The sequence below is a fragment of the Dipteris shenzhenensis genome, chromosome 18, assembly GCF_047967505.1.
Source record: "Dipteris shenzhenensis isolate YYH24624 ecotype China chromosome 18, Dip_SZ_1.0, whole genome shotgun sequence".
NCBI lineage: Eukaryota > Viridiplantae > Streptophyta > Polypodiopsida > Gleicheniales > Dipteridaceae > Dipteris > Dipteris shenzhenensis.
The window spans coordinates 44,966,163-44,983,184 of record NC_141613.1 but is presented as its reverse complement, the minus strand read 5'-3'; the positions used below and the strand labels follow the sequence as shown (position 1 = coordinate 44,983,184).

General features: G+C 46.9%; 1 protein-coding gene across 1 annotated transcript in view; it reads right to left on the bottom strand.

Annotated features, from left to right (window-relative positions):
* Nucleotides 1–17,022, bottom strand: part of SAB (HYPERSENSITIVE TO PI STARVATION 4) — a 161,686-nt gene that overhangs the window by 10,443 nt on the left and 134,221 nt on the right. The window contains exons 21-22 of the mRNA XM_087389961.1: nucleotides 10,484–10,651; nucleotides 8,287–8,668 (exon numbers count right to left, since the gene is read on the bottom strand). Coding sequence (XP_087246087.1) covers nucleotides 8,287–8,668; nucleotides 10,484–10,651 — 550 coding nt within the window. The remainder of the gene's footprint in view (nucleotides 1–8,286; nucleotides 8,669–10,483; nucleotides 10,652–17,022) is intronic.

The following is a 17,022-nucleotide window of genomic DNA, read 5'->3' as shown; positions in this document are numbered from 1 at the left end:
ATGAGGAACATCGTCTTCCCTAAGGGGTCTGTGATCCAAAGAAATGATGGAAGTCATGGCCATCGACCATGCCTCCTGCCATGAGTGTGAAGATCTGGGCAAGTGTCAAATGGGCTGCTGGCGGTGCCAAGTCTCCATGGAGCAATCTCCTCCGAAAATCTGCCATCATCCTCCGTCGTCTAGAAATAAAGCGACGGGTACGGCCTCTGTGTAAGATCATCCTGCGGTGCTGCCGGATCATGTCATATGTACATCCTCGGGGTGGAACCATCGGTGCTCTCTGGCAAGATGGGCTATCTCTGTGCTCATGGTCCTGCGCCTCGTCCTGCTCCTCATGAATAACCAGGTCTCTGGCAGGGATGCGACGGTGCTCTCTGAGGAATCTCTCTCTGTATCTGGTGATCTCCCTGATGAACAACGCTAAGCAATACTGATCCTCATACTCCATAATCCGAGAGAGAGGTCCAAATCCGTGCCCAAATAAACAGTGAAATCTGCCACGGATCTCATAATATAAAGGGCATCTGCAAACAAAGTGCTCCTCAGTCTCCACCTCCCCCATAGTGCAACAAGGGCATATCCTAGTCTCTCGCCTGGGTCTATGTCCGGTAGCTGTACGACGCATCCTGCCGGCCTCAACGTCTAATCTGTGGGAAGATACCCTGAGCTGGCCCAAGGCAATCCTGAGTGAGTGCGACATATGAACGCCGATATATCCTGGGGATATGATGAAGCCATCCTCTGAAATCCTGAGAAAATGGTCACGATATGTGGCCATCTTCGTAGGAAGCTCCGTGGGATGAACCCAAGTGCGAAACGTGTATAGCTGCAACAAATCTGCCCTGATAACCTGACTGAGCTCATGTCGAGTGAGAGGGAGGCGAGGGGCATCTATGCTGTATCGAAATGGTGGCAGCCTATCCATATCCAAGCCCAGCGAGGTGAGCCATGTGGAGAGTGTGTGGTACCAACAAAAAGTATGACCTCTCTCCGCTAACATCTGCGAGGATGTCAGTGCTAGCCACGGTAATCGTGCTCTGCCTGCTGCTGAGTCTCCGAGCGCCCTGATCCTATGCAAGTACGTAACTGACTGAAATGCTGCATCTAGCGCTAGGGGTGTAGCTCCGAACTCTGCGAACGTAATCTGATGCGGTACCGTGGGCTTCGCTCTGATCAATCTGGAGAACATGATGATCTGTAACCTCTCTACTCGTCTCCAATCTGCAACCCTGAGATCTCCTGCCCAAAAGGGGCTAGCATACATGACTGCAGGTCTCACCAGCGTATCGAAAAGTAAGGACTTCGTGTCGGGATGCTGAAAATATGACTGTGCACACTGCCTCTCGAGAAGAGCCAAGGCGGCATACCCTCTACTGATCCTATCTCGTGCTGCATGCGTCATGGTGAAGACTGGACCTCTAAATGTGGCACCCAAATATGTATACTCCCTGACTAGCTCCACCTCCTGCCCATCAAATGTGAAAGAGAACTCGCCTCTCCTATAAACCTGGTATGACGTGTTGAAGACCATGACTTTGGTCTTCCCAAGGTTTACAGACAACCCTCTGTCCTGACAAAAGCTGTGGAGTGCATGGAGATGTGCCTGTAAACCCTGCTGGGAGGAAGAAATAAGAACCACGTCATCTGCATAGAGGAGAATCGGTATCGTGGATCCTGCCAGTAAAGAACCTGTACCACCCATCGTCTGTATGTACATCTCTAACTCATCGATATAGAGACCAAAGAGTGTCGGAGACAAAGGACACCCCTGCTTCACCCCTATCGTACTGCGTACTTCCCCCGACAGCCCCGCCCGTGTCCTGACTCTACCTGTGACTCTCTCATACAAGGCCATGATCACCCATTGAATCTCCCCATTGAATCCCAAGTCACGGAGTCGCTGGAAGAGTCTGAAACGCGGCACAGTGTCAAATGCCTTTCTGAAGTCCACGAAGCAACAATAGAGCCGTTGCTTACGTGACTTCGCCTCCTCAATCAAAGCCCTGAGTGTGAAGATATGATCTAGAGTCGAGTGCTCTGCACGAAATCCTGCCTGCCCTCTAGCTCTCATGCCTGTCGCCTCGGCATGGTCATTTATATGTCCTTCTAGAATGGTCGCATAAATCTTGGCCATGACATGGCCAATCATAATGGTCCTGTAGTTCGACGCCTCCAAAGGATCTCCCGACTTGTGTATGGGTACTATGGTATTTTCTAGCCAACTAGGTGGAAGACCTGTACAAATGGACTCGTTAAAAAGACGGGAGAGGACTGTAGCTAAGGCATCAATCCCATGGATTACATACTCCGCTTGCAATCCATCATGGTCCTTAGCTCTCCCAGTCTTCAAACGATGAGCTGCTGCTCGGACACTATTGGATGAGAATAAGGCAGAGGAGGTGGGTCTAGGCACATGGGATAAGTCGATCTGTGGCTGGTCTGGAATATCATATAAAGTGGAAGTATAGGCAAGCCAAACCTGCGGGTCTGTAAGAGGAGTTTGAGATTTCAAGCGAAGGAATTTCTTCCAGAATTCCTTGGAATCACAGCTGAAAAGTAAACTTCTCAGCTCCTCCTCATTCCGGGCTAGAAATTGGCACTTTTTGCGTCGCACCAAACGCTTGTAACTCTTCTTGGTCTCAATGAGGAGGGGAGACTTCTCCTGTGTCTCAAGGCGAAGCTTTTTGCGGAGTTCTTTACACTCCTCATCATACCATCCATTACAAGGCACAAGACCGACTGGTGGAGGACTGGATGTGTGGCAAGTGACGGGGAAGGACTTGTGGGCTGCTGAGATGATGGAGGTATGTACAAGGTCCCACCGATCCTGTGTGGAGGGTAGGGCATCGAGAAGGTGCGGACGGAGAAGACCACTCAGGTGCTGGCTATAAATATCATCAAACTGGTGGTCAAAATGAACCTCATAGTATGGCTGACGCTCATGATGTCTAGAAGGGGGGGCATGAGGAATCTGGGTAAGAATAAAGTGCAGACGTGCATGATCGGCTGAAGGCATAAAAGGGTCGACTGTGAGGTTATGTACAAAAGGGATTAAAGTCGGGGGACCCAAGACGTAATCAATGACGCTCGTGCCACCACCCGCGAAGGGAAAACATGTGGCTGTGGATGAATGCGGCCACTGTCGAAGTCCATTATAAATGACCATGCCGTGCGATGAGAGAAGCTCCAATAGGCGATGTCCCTGATCTGTCACCTCTACCCCTCTATCTGAAGATAAGCGTGAAAAACTCTCATCTGGGGCAGCTGGAACTAAGACTGGATCCTCAGCAAAGTCCAAAATCTCTGCCTGTCTGTCTGATGTCCTCGCGTTGAAGTCTCCTAAAAGGATGACCTCTCCGCGGCGTGAGTACTCCAATACATCGGCTGACAAATCCTCAAAAGGTGACTGTCCTGGTCCATCTGAGGCATAACGAGACTGTCTCGGGGGAAAGTAGCATACTGCAATAAACAAGTCTCTCAGGGGGGGTCTCCTGATCCGTACCCAAAGATATCTGGCCCGATGGTCTCTGCTCATGACTGTGAGTATCGATCTGAGATGCTCTCTATAAAGAACTGCCACACCGCCAGATCCTCTGACTCCTCCTAATCGTCTAGTCTGCTGTCGAAAGACAGACTCCCAGGCATACCCTGTCACCTGCGGCAAGCCTCTCTCTGGGCTCTCATGGGTCTCTGTAAAGAAGACGATGTCCTGATCAAAAAAGGCCTCTCGTAAGTTGCCAGGCTGAGCTGTGAGGGAACCATTACAGTTCCAAACTGCGAAACTCAAGCTATCTGGTAGACTACGTGTCCCATAGGCCTCGTGTCGTCAACTGTGGGCTCCAGCCGGTCTAGATCGCATAGCTCCTATCAAAAGTCTGCCCTCTCTGATCACGGCCCACTTGCCCTCACGACGGGCAACATCCCTCTGTGCAATGAGACGTCTATGCTCCTCCCACTGAAGAGCTGTAAGGTCCTCATCCATGTGAATCTGTGGATGGTCCCTCAATCTGGATCTCCTTCGTAATGCTGCGAGACGGGCCTCAGCATCTCTGAATCTGATGATAAGTGGCTGGTGCCGTGCTGGATCCCGGCCCACTCGATATGCAGCTACTATGCCATGATCCTGAACTCCGAGTGTCCCAGATATGAAATCTGTCGCCTGATCCATGGCTGATCTCGTATCTGATCGCTCAACTCCGCGGATGCGGATGTTGAGGGCCTTCTGAGCTCGCCGCTGACTCTCGGCAATAGTCTCAGAGACTGTGGTCTGCTGGGCCTGTGGGGCTCTACGCACAACGTCCACCCACTCTGAGGTCTTCTGTACCTCTGTCTGCAGTGTGGCCAACCTCTCCTCAACTGCTGCACTAGCTGGAGGAGCTACATGCAGCTGCTGGAGGCGATCATCGCATGCCACAACATGCTCCTGAATGCGTGTCTCCAGCTGCACTATGCGCTCAGCATGTGTCCGTAACTGGATATCCCGATCAATATCTCTGGTATGAAGCTGGCGAATATGGGAGTCCTGATCAGATCTATGACTCTCAACTGTCGATAGCTGATCAGTCAGTGTGTGTATCTGTGCTGTGAGAGACTGAATCGCAACGCCCTGAAGTCTGCAAGTCTCCATGCACTGCATAACTAAATCTCTCAATCGCAGATTATCTGCCGGGACTGCTTCCGCTGTGGAGGGTGAAGGGGAGAGGGGGTACAAGGATGAGGGGGTAAGAGGGTAAGAAGGTGAGTAAAGGAGGGGTGCAGAAAATGGAGGTCCTGAAGAGAGAGATCCGGTAGAAGGAAGTAGGGAGTCAGGGACCGAAGAAGAGCCTGCACTAGGGGAGGAAGGGGCTGAAAGGGAGGGTCGGTGGGGAGAGGTGGGAAGAAGCTGGGTAGGGACTAGGGGAGGGGAAGAAGAGGAGGGAGGAGGCTGGGTAGGGAATAGGGAAGGGGAGGAAGAGGATGGAAGAGGATGGATAGGGACTAGGGGAGGGGAGGAAGAGGAAGGAAGAGGATGGGTAGGGACTAGGAGAGGGGAGGAATAAGCAAGGGAAAGGGCTAGGGAGGAATGAACGGGAGCAAGAGGAGGAGGTGAGACTGAAGGAGGGAGAGGAGGAGGATTGAGTAGAGGAGGTGGGTAGGAAAGGGTTGGGATTGAGGCAAGGGAGGTAACCGGAAGTGATGGGGGAGATGGAAGTAAAGGAGATGGGGTCGGAGCCACAGGAGGATTGAGTAAAGTAGATGGGTAAGAAAGGGTTGGGGTGGAGGCAAGGGAGGTCGTTGGAGGTGGTGGGGAAGGAGATGTTAAGGGTAAAGAAGAACTTGCCTCTTCGGCTCTTGTACTGCTACCTATGCTTTTATCTTTCTCTACTTTTGCTCCTTGGAGGGCCATGGTGGAGCTCCTTGTTTGTGGCATCTCCTTACTCCTGGAAGTGCTGAATTCTCTGCTCAAAACTGCCTCTAAGGGCCATGGTGGAGCTGCTAAATTCTCTGCTTTCAAAACTGTCAAAACTGCCTCCTTTTGCCCTCAAAAACTGCCCCTTTTCTGTTTTTCCTGCACTTTAAGGACACTTGCTGTAAGTCTATTCGCACGGGGGGGGAGAGAAGTTTAAGACTTTCCTTAAACCCCCTTCCCTTCCAACAGAGGCTTCCGCAGGGAGCTGAGCTGCTGGCTTGCACAGGGAGGTTGCGGGGCTGAGCAGGAGCAACAGGGAGCTGAGCTGCTGGCTTGCACAGAGAGGTTGCGGGGCTGAGCAGGAGCAACAGGCAGGAGGCAAGAGAGGAGCAGCTTGCGCAGGGAGGGTTGGCGGGGCTGAGCAGGAGGGAGCTGTTGCGACTGAGCAGGAGGGAGCTGTTGCTGCGAGAGAGGCTGAGGCGGAGGGAAAGGGGCTGAGCGGGTGAGTGGCGGGCTGAGCCTGAGCGGGTGAGGGAGGGAGGGGAGCGGGTGAGTGGCGGGCTGAGGCTGAGCGGGTGAGAGAGAGTGAGCTGCGAGGGGGAGAGGGGGGGGGGGGAGCTGCGAGGGGGGGGTGAGGGGCTGCGAGGGGGGGGAGGGGTGAGCTGCGAGGGGGGGGAGGGGTGAGCTGCGAGGGGAGCTGCGAGGGGGGGGAGGAGTGAGCTGCGAGGGGGAGAGGGGAGCTCCGAGGGGGGGGTGAGGGGCTGCGAGGGGGGGGAGGGGTGAGCTGCGAGGGGGGGGAGGGGTGAGCTGCGAGGGGAGCTGAGAGAGAGAGAGAGAGAGAGAGAGAAAAGGGGATATTTCTACAACTTGGACTCTTGGTTGTTCTGTTTGACAAGGCTGTCCCCTCAGTGCTTTACTATTTGCCATAGCCACTCATGCAATGCTTCAATATATGGATCACCTTTTGGACACTGGCATGTTGCACGGATTGAAAATTCATGGCAGCCGTAGCATGATCGCTCAAGCATATGCTGATGATTCTTTCTTTACCCCGAAAAATACTCAGAGCGATCTTTCCTTGATTATGCAGGCTCTTTCTACATATGGCTTAGCTGCTGGTCTTCATGTGAATTTTCGGAAATCCAAGCTATTGCCGTTGCACGCTAAAGACTGGCATAGTCTTTTGTGGCCTGGGGAAATTGTTCCAACTTCTCAATTGATTCAACATCTTGGCTATCCTCTATATTGGGGACTCACTCATTCTCAACAAACTGATTGGGTGCTCACAAAGTTGAGGACAAAACTTGAATATTGGAAGCTTGCAACTTAGCCATTACATGTTCGTTTGCAAAAAACACAATCCATTTCGATAGCATACATACAATTCTATCTACCCCTCATCATGTTTACTAAGGCAGATCTGGTTTCCTTTATGTCTACTATCATGGAGATTTTCTGGTGTTCAAAAAATGGCAAGAAAAGTCTCAGATTACTCTCTATGCATCGTATCTGTTCTCCAAAGATGCACGGGGGTTTGAACATACTCAATATTCAAATGCATATACTTGCTCACAGGGGGAAAATGATGTTGCAGTTTATGCAAGGGGATCAGCCTTGGGCTTTCATGATCCGCTCTCTTTTGTTGCATATTGATACTTCTGCTTTTGGGCATTGGCAGCCTACACAGTGGGATTTTCTATTTGGCTCTATTCAAGGCAAGATCAAAGGTTGCCCTTTTGTCTCTCGTTTGCTTCTTGATTGGAAGCATATTTTATCCCACTTGGAATAGAATGGCAGGGATTCTTTGTCAGGAAATTCCTTGAAGGCTGAGAATATTTATTGGTCCAAAGTATTCCACCCTCCTTTGGCTATACAAGAACCCAGGCGTTCTTATTTTATATCTTTCAAAGGTATTTCTTCTGTGGCGGATGTACTTTAGGATGATGGCACTCTTTCATCTTTTTCTGCGGCTGCTAGCAAGTATGGTTTGGGAGCTCATTATTGTCCTTTATGGCACAAAATTTCAGAAATGCTTCAACCTTTCTTGCCAGTACCTCGTTTGGAACTTCAGGATAGGCTTGAGGATTGGACTCTCCATTCTTCCTCTTCTTCAGCCCGTCCTTTAAAGCTCTCACATATCATAGTGCCTTCTCTGTATAAAGTGTTGTTACCTCCGCCTTGGGTTTCTGACAGAGCCAATTCTGTTTGGCATATGGATCGCCCATCAAAGTGGTGGAGAAAGCGGCTGCGTCTCCTTTGGCATTATAAAGTCCCTCTTCAGCTACAACTTTTCCTTTGGCGAGTCCTACTTGGCATTTTTCCATCTGGGCAGTTACTCGCGCATAGACATATTGCCCCGGCTATTTGCCACAGATGTCTACATTCTGCTGAATCTGTGCCTTACATTTTCTCACACTGTCCACATACTTGTGATTTCCTCGCTCTCATTTGTCAGGGGCTTCGAGCGAGATTTCCTACTTTTACTTTTGGCACGTTCTTCTGGTTATTTGGTTTTCGTCCCGCTAGACAAGGTTTTGATTTATTTTTTGTCTAGGTGCGCTACTCGGCACTTTGGACTCTATGGATGGACTGAAATCATAGAGTCTTTGGTGATCCTACTTTTCCATCTTCGTTTTTTTCAAACGATCTCTGCGGCAATTGTTTTATGATTGCTTTCAGACTCATTTGATTGATCATGATGTATATATGGCTTATACTGAAATTTTCGGTTGAGTAGTAATTACTCCGCTTTAGGAGTAATTATGAATGTAATTATTCCACAGCAATCAAATATTTATTCTCACCAAAAAAAAAAATGTGTGTGTGTGCGTGTGTGTGTGTGTGTGTGTGTGTGTGAGAGAGAGAGAGAGAGAGTCCATGGCATACAAAAGGCAAACCTCTATGCCGCGTACTTGAAATAAACTTCTTCGTATGCCGACGTAGCAGCCGCTTCGCTTTGCTTATACTGAGCTGCCTGGTGAAAGGAGCACTGTCAGCGTCACTCTCTGTCCAATTTCCTCTGTTTTCTTCTTCACCATCGATGCCCGTGGTTCGCCGTACTATTGCCTTTGCTTTTCTGCGTTGTGAATTGAAGAGTCCTCGGATGGATGACACGAATCCTTCACCTGCACGGTCTCTTTGTCTTTTGAACATGGTGGGAAACTGTTCATAAATTCCCGTATTGCTTCCTTCACTGTCAGTTGAATTGGATTCATCACCAGGGTAGCCCCCACCTTCTGCTTGACCTTGTGCCTGGAGCTTGTCTTTAAATTTTTTCCCCTAAAACAAATTATATTCAGGAATTAGAAACCAAAATGAGCATACCGATGAAAATCCCATGCTCATTCCAAGCATTATAAACACATGATATTTACTTCATCAAAGTCTACACGTCTACACGAAAAGAATCGAACCAAAATACGAAAAAATATCCCATGGTTGTTGTTATTGAGATGTAGCTCCTATTGAGATGTTATGAACTCCATGACAATGAGCTGAGAGGGAAGCCCCAACTCTGACAACACAGAGAGAAAGAGAAGAGAAAAGCAAGCAGTAAGGCAGCGGAATAATTGGTGAGCGAAGAGGGGGAAACTCACAAAACAGGAAAAATCATGTGTGGTCATATGTGGAGAATATGCTAACAAGAGGTCAAATTGTGCAAGGGGAGAGAAAACAGCGCAGGAGAAAAAGACAGAGAGTCTGCCAAAAGTAGAAAAAAACCAGTACAGGAGGAAAGGACGGAGTCAGCCAAAAGTGGAAGGCAAAGGGACCTGCATAAGGGACAGCAGCACAGGGAGAGGTGGGGGCCTGCATATATGAGGGGAAAGGGGAAAGGACCCTCATAGAGGCAATCTGTTCAGGAGAAAAGAAGGGGGGAGTCCTGTGCAGGGAGGGCCACAGAAAGGAAAGACTACACATGGACAGCAAAGAAAGCGATAGGGGAAAAAGGAAAGGTGGCAAGGGGAAGGCTGAAGGGTAGGTGGAGCAGTGAGGGAGAGGGGAAATGCATGAGGGATGCAGGGAGAGTGACCACTGGCCAAAGGGAGAAAGTACTGCAAGACACACCTTTTCTTATACAAGGTAGCAGGATTGGCAATTTCATTGTAACGCACCTTGCAGCATGGCAAGGTCTTGTGCTCAAGTATTCCAATAACGTATTTCCAATACAAAGACGAGGATTTATGCAACGTTTTCTGGAATGAGATTCCAAAATGAGATAATGCTTTCAATTCAGAAGGTGTGAACACATGACCTAATTGCATGCATGCCAAATAGTCTTTAAGGAATTGTCTTGAGCACCACCATCAAAGTAGCAAGAGACCGTGAGAGTTTCAAGCAGGCACTGGTGTTGTCAAAAGGATACTAAAGAGAACCATGATGTGAAGCACGGTGGAGGATCCTGGTGCCACACAATAATTATTGCCAGTCTTGAACTGCAGGAACTTTGAAAGCAGAAATGTTAATACTGTTATGACTACATTAGAGAGTTGGGGCCTTCACAGAACTCTATTTACTCAATTTTTCAAATAACCTTCGGTTTCCGGTCATTTTCAAAGGAATCCATCTGTTACTGCTCATAAACAATATACACCAACAGTTCAGGGTCATTTTCAAAGGAACCCATCTGCTGCTGCTCATACCCAAAATACAACAAGTGAATCATTCTGAACTTCAATTTGCAGGATCTGTTTGATTAGAGACAGGGTGCTTTCCAAATTCAGCACTAGATTTCAAACTATTGCATAGACACTGGAATTATCGGTGTCTATGAAATAAAGAACTTCAAATGGAACACATCACATCACTATACTCTAGTAAGATACACAAAGATCCGTCCATTGTAGGACCACACACCTATACAAAGATCTGACTTTTGATCTTTTGACACCCATGGTGCCAATGACTAGCATTTTGTGGAAAACATACTCAAAGGAAGCCTTGAAAGAGCTTGAGCAAACACTGCTAAGATAAAATTACTTGGCATTAGAAAAGGAGAGAAAATCAAATGTTTGCTAGAGGAAGCATAAGGTATTGACCGGAAGGTTCACACACGTAGCAGATAAATGACACAAGCCTCGTGCTGCTAATTATTACCTGCATACCAGTGACAGATTTCAGGACTCCCCAAATTATATGTTTCTTCACTCGTGCAAACAATCTCCGCCAAGTTCCTGTAAACTCTAACCGTGTAAATGTGTCCATCAGAAGTCGCAACTCATTGACAGCTAACCTTGACCCTTCATATGTAACCAGCAGCTCCACCTGCATTCATAGGTAAGGAATTATGACAGGGAAAAGTGGCGATGCAGCAATTAAAAGCAGAGTATGATTAAGTTGCAGAACCCTGAAATGACAACAGGGAAAAGTGGAGATGCGGCAATTAAAAGCAGAGTCTGATTAAGTTGCAGAATTTTAGATGACAGCTTCAATCCAGCGCAATGGATGTTCCTTCAATCAGATATGTTATGTGCAGAATTTCCTGCACTCCTGTATAAAAAGGACCTACAGCTTAAGCATGATCACAATAGGCATGCAAGGCCCAAACCCCCCCCCCCCCCTCCCCTGGCCGGTGAAATAGACTTCTTTCTATTCATGCTTGACATAAACCACCGTACAAATCAGCAAAACCAACAGGTGTTGACCATGGGAAATAAGGAAACAAAGCTGGAACAAGGGCTAACAACCAAGGTAGCAGCCTATATAGCCAGTGAATACCTCTCGCAGTGAGGATATAGAAAATGTTTGCAGGCCATGCCTTGTAGAAACGCTCCCGCTTTTCGGCAGTTGCTCTAGAACTCAAAGTTCTGCGCTCCCATATGGCACGCAGGGTGTAAATAGTATACTGCCAGATGGCGGCAAGAGTAGCTGCCGGTGGAACAGGATGCCCCCCCATCACCCAACTGCAACAGAACCTAGATGTTCCAAGCAGTGATGCTCTCAGACACCCATCCTCCAATCCATAGTTTCCCGTGTGTTTCCTCTTCAACAATAGCTTTCCCTTTCCTCTCCCTTCCTCAGTTTCTATAGATACTATTTCTCTCTCTTGGACTCGTTATTGTAAAATAAAAGAGAGAGAAGGGGTCTTTGGAGAGGAAGAGGAAACCAGAGAATTGGAGGGTGAAATGGTTTTATACACATACACATATATGTTATGTATATATCTACATATATGTACATATACATACATACATACATACATATATCATGACAGCTTTTATCATGCAGAGGCATTGCTCCAACTATCTGTCGTTGGTGTTTAGCTCCAAGGGAATCAGTATCTCATATCTTTTGGCATTGCCCCGAGACACATATTGTATACATATGTATATATATGTATCTATATATCTACATATATACACACACACTTTTTTTAAGTGAAAACTCTGAATGCTGTATATATGTAGATATATAGATACATATATATACATATGTATACAATATGTGTCTCGGGGCAATGCCAAAAGATATGAGATACCGATTCCCTTGGAGCTAAACACCAACGACAGATAGTTGGAGCAATGCCTCTGCATGATAAAAGCTGTCCAGACGGAACAACCCCCAACAGAACACGCCATAAAAAGACCCGTTGGCATAATGGAGCCTTGGAGTGCCAAATCAGTTTCGATCTCTTTCTCCACCATTTGACTAGACGGTGCAATGCCCAAATCTGATTGGCCCTATCCGACACCCAGGGTGGTGATGGTGATAACATATCTTTATATAAAGAAGAGATTGTTATATGAGATAGCTTCAAAGGACGAATGGACGAGTATAAAGGAAGAACAGTCTAATTCTGAAGCATGTCTTTAAGTTCTAAAGGCGGTACTAGCTGAAATGGCTGAAGCATTCGAGTAATGACTTGCCATACTAGACGAAAGTGCATACCCAAACCATATTTTGCAGCAACCAAAGGGAAGGATAAAAGAGTGCCATCATCCAAAAACCCGTGACCAATGGATGCTCTCAGCTCGCAAAGAGTTACCCTGTAAAGAGTCTCTTCCATTCCATTCCAAGTGTGAAAGATTCCAATATTCCAATTTTTTCCTCAATTAAGCAAGAACCCAATCAATCTGTTGTCGACGAGTAATGCTCCAGAGGATATCCAAGATGATGAATCAATTGAGTTGGTGGAACAATTTCCCCCAGCCACAGCAATCTTTGCCAATCCTTAGAGTGCAATGGCAACAGACGGGATTTTCTGAAAATTAATGCGAAGGCCAGCAGCCAGTCCATAGTACCATGGTTGACACGTACGATCACGTTTGATGTGTACCGTTTGATATTAGTGTACTAAACGAACTAAAAAATCTTAGGCGTACGTCCGATGGTACATTCGATACCCAAAAAAAAAGACAAAGATTTTAGAGTTTTGGAGTAGGTACTTGTACAAGCTTTAAAACTTGTACAAACATGTAATATAGGTGCTTGATGGAGATAAAGAGGGAGAGAGATCAAGATGCTTGATGCAGCTTGAGCCTCGTCACTTGTTGGAGATGGAGAGGGGAGAGTCGAGACTCAGAGTCAGAGGTAGATGCTTAGTGTGAGATCATAGTGAGGACTCAAGAGAGAGGGGGTTTATATGGAACCTTCCCATTTCGGAGGCCCAAAATCAGTTTGGCAAAACCACCACCAATTACAAAACCAGTCATCCAAAACAAACGAACGCAAAAATAAAAACAAAAACACACCCTTTCCACACACAAAAAAAAGAACATAATGTACAGATTGTACGGTATCGTATGGAACGTTCCGTACGTTGAACGAGGGCAACCATGGTCCATACAAACAAAGAGCCTGCGTAAGCAAGAAAGATCTCTTGCAGTGTTCTCTCTCTCTCTCTCTCTCTTCCTCCCTCACACACTTTTTTTTTTTAGTGAAATCTTTTATTTCTGTGTGGGAAACCCCAAGAAGAGATAAAAACCCACCAATAAGTACAAAGGAAAATTTTACAAGTAAAGCCTCAGAGCAAAAGTCATGAGGCAACCAAGTAAAAGTTACAAGATCAAATTGGAGGAGGATCAAACACAACATCCTCCAGTTTCAGATTGTTGCTTTGTAAATATTGATGCAGTGAAGAAACTACACCATCAATAAAAACCAGCTGTTTTTTGCCCTTGTGATTCTTCTTAATATAAGCTGGAAGCCGGAATTTTTGAATCACAGGGTCAAAAACCTGTTGCATCATAGGATGAAAAGACTTAAGAGAAAAAGAAACATCTGCATCCTAAACAGAAAGAGACTCTGGCATAGTCTTCACAGACATAGGAACTGGATCAATATCTATACTCTCTAAAGGAGCATCTGACAAAAGAGCTGCATCAGATAAATCAAGACTCATCATTTCAGCTTCAGTCGGGATAGCAACCTGAGAGAGAGCATGCGCATCATCCTGTAAAATCCCCTTTGCAAGGGGCACATTCATATCCTGAGGAGAAGGAGATTGATAGTGCTCAACAAGGGTGCGATCCTGAGCTTCTTCAGTAAGAGAAAGATTGGCCTATGATTTATCTACCTTTCTCTAGTAGTGCTTCGGAGCAGTAGAAGAAGGCTTTTCCAATGAAGCCATAGCAGAAACCGGAGGAGAAGGGAGAGTAACCTTCACAGGTGAAGGAGTAGGAGGAGTGGGCCTGGATGCAAAAGGGCAATCACGTGCAAAATGACCAACTTGTCGGCACCGATAACATGCAGTGGAAAAAGATGCAAAATGCAGCCTGATGCACATCGGATGGGCAAATCCCAAATCAAGGTCCAGAGTAGATGGCACCGGCTGCATCATATCCCACAAAACGCAAAGGCGAACATCACGGGAAGCTTGCAAGAACTCCTATCTTGGAACATGAAGAGGCCTTCCCAAATGCACTGCAAGAGTAGGAAGATGCTGAAGAAGAGGCACAGGCAACGCTTTGAGAGTAATCCAGACCAGACAGTGAGTCAAAAGGGTAGCAGAAGGATCGAAAAGTGGATCCCATGGCATCACATAAGCAAAGAAACCAGCCCCAGGAACACCAGCACGACTGACGAGCCGCTCCACCACATCAATCGAAGAAACGTGGGCATAATAAAACCCTTTGCCCAAAAATACAAAGGAGGAAATACAATCCGGACCCATTGCGGCTTCAACCCAACGACGAAGATGAGCGGCAAAAAGAACCCTGCCCATAAAGTAGAGACAGACTCCAAACTACTGAGCCTGTCGAAGACCTAAAACCAAAAGGGCAGAATCCAATGAACAAACAAACGGGAAACCCGATGAAGAAACATCTGTGACAGAGGCTGAACATAACTGTCGCAGGAGATCCAGCTGAAGGGAAGAAGAAGGGCCATCTGCGAGATCAAGCTTTGCTAATTTGAAAGAGGATGAAGAAGGCAAAGCACCATGCTTCCGTCGAATGAAAACTCGGGCAAGAGGAACAGAGGAAGCAGAAAAAACAAAAGATGTTTTGGGACCCTGTATGGACGGCCGTACAGACTGTACGGGCCGTACGGACGGGGAATCATGTTCGGACAGCGAATCCTGTATGGACAGGAAATCGGGCAATTGGAACATGTACGGATGGGGAATGCTGTACAAATTTTGTAGGTATGGATGGAGCAGGTGGAGTAGATACGGATGAAGCAGGTACGGTCGACTGCACCACGTGTACCTGTATGGAGTGTTGTACAAAGGGCTGGACAGGAAGCGGAAGCTGTATAGGAAGGCTGCTGTACAAAGAACTGTAGGGGTCGGGGAGGCTGTACAGACTGTACGAAATTCCGTACAACTATACAGATGACGATGAAGACTGCAAGGAGGAAGAAGGGGGTTGTACGGGCAAAACCAGGGAGGGAATAGAGGCTGTCGGAGCAGAGGAGGAGGAGGTCTCCATCGCTCACACACACACACACACACCCACACACACCTCCCTCACACACACACACCCACACACCAACACATACACACATAAAAGACTAATAAGGGGTCTTTGGAGAGGAAGAGGAAACCTTAGAGAATTGGAGAATTTCAAAAGCTTTCTTGACTTTGTGCAACGTGGTCGTTGGTCTCCTATGTTTAGTATCCTTGTGTGCAAATCGCGTCGCTGCACGTCTCTACTTTACCTCTGCTACGTTTCAGCTTAAACTTTTGTTGGGAGGCTTGAGGCTTGGTAATGCTCTGCTTTTCTCTCATTCTATTAGGTTTCTTAATCAGCAGCATTCATCTCTAGCTAGCACAATTTGCTATATTCTCTTATAGGCAAGCCAACTCGTTTCAAACATATTACCAGTTGTGCCTACTCTGACTAATGGGACTGGTTTATCCTGACATGATGGATAATATGTTGCTTAGTTGCTCATCCGGTTCTTTTGGCTTAGCTTGCAATCTTTGCCAGATTCCCGTCTCATGAAAAAGGATACACATAAAAGATTGGCCGCGAAAGGATCTCAAGATTCCCATATTAACTCGAACGACGATCTATTTAAAAATAAACACTACTCAAACTTAAGCGCAGGCCTCAACACATGACTCCTTGAATTGAAATTAACGGCTGCTGCAATTCTGATTGTAGATCCCACGACTAAATCTAGAATTCTCCCCTCAACCCATTGCTGGCCACATGGAGCCTCCTTGAGTGCCATGTGTCCATAATGGACCTTATTACCTCTATGCCCCTTTAGACCTCGGCATTGCACTACATTCTATTGCCTAGGCATAGGATTCTCCATAGACCCAAACCTTCTGAACTCCCATTAATGCAAGCACTGTTGAGCCCTCTTGGTTTCTTGCCTCACCATAACCAAGCTGCACGCTTCCAAGATTATGGCTAACGTAATAGAAAAGATAGGACGTCCTCTCCATTCTTTGAGAGAGACCGTCCTCCATGCAAAGCTTGTCTAGAAAAACGCTACATCTAGACCAAATAGCAATGAAAGTATAATATCTACCCAAATGCAGGCTAAGGATGAGCTAGGTGGACCTGTGTCACTCCCCAACAAACTTGTATCCACTTGCTTAGCAATTTTTCTTTTACATTTCAATTTTAATAGCATGTTTGCAAAAGTAGATGAAAGTTTTCTTGCAGTTTCAGTTAGGCCATGGGACCTAGGTCTAGCACTTAAGGGTGGATCCCCTTGCTTGGGATTATGGGCATTAGTGACCCACAAGAGTGATGCCTTCTCTTGAGAAAGGACATTAGGAAATCACACCCCACCCGAGTACCCATCTTTGGGACCAAACAAATGCACAGATTGTATACCGACCTAGCAATTATCCAAGAGAATGTCTCAGGGCTTTGGGTGTGAGCCACGAAGCATGCCAAGAGGCATGGAGATACAAGATAAGATGACAAATAGATAAACCTCTTAACTAAGGTCAATTAAGCTCAAGCACGAAATTAGAATAGGTCAATATGTAGGACTACTTGGCAGGAATCCATTGGTGAAGTCAGAATTCAATTCTGCCTACTTTGAAATGTTAGGGCTTTCAGGTGATACGTGGAAGGTGACATGTGGCAGGCTTAGTTGGCAGCAAGGCCACTTGGCCATGCATGAAGGGGTGGGTGGCATCAAGAGGGACATTATGGTCCAATGGGACCTACTCCGTCAACGACAAGAAGAGAAAGTTAGTGAGTATGTTGCTTGCTTTTGGGATACATTGT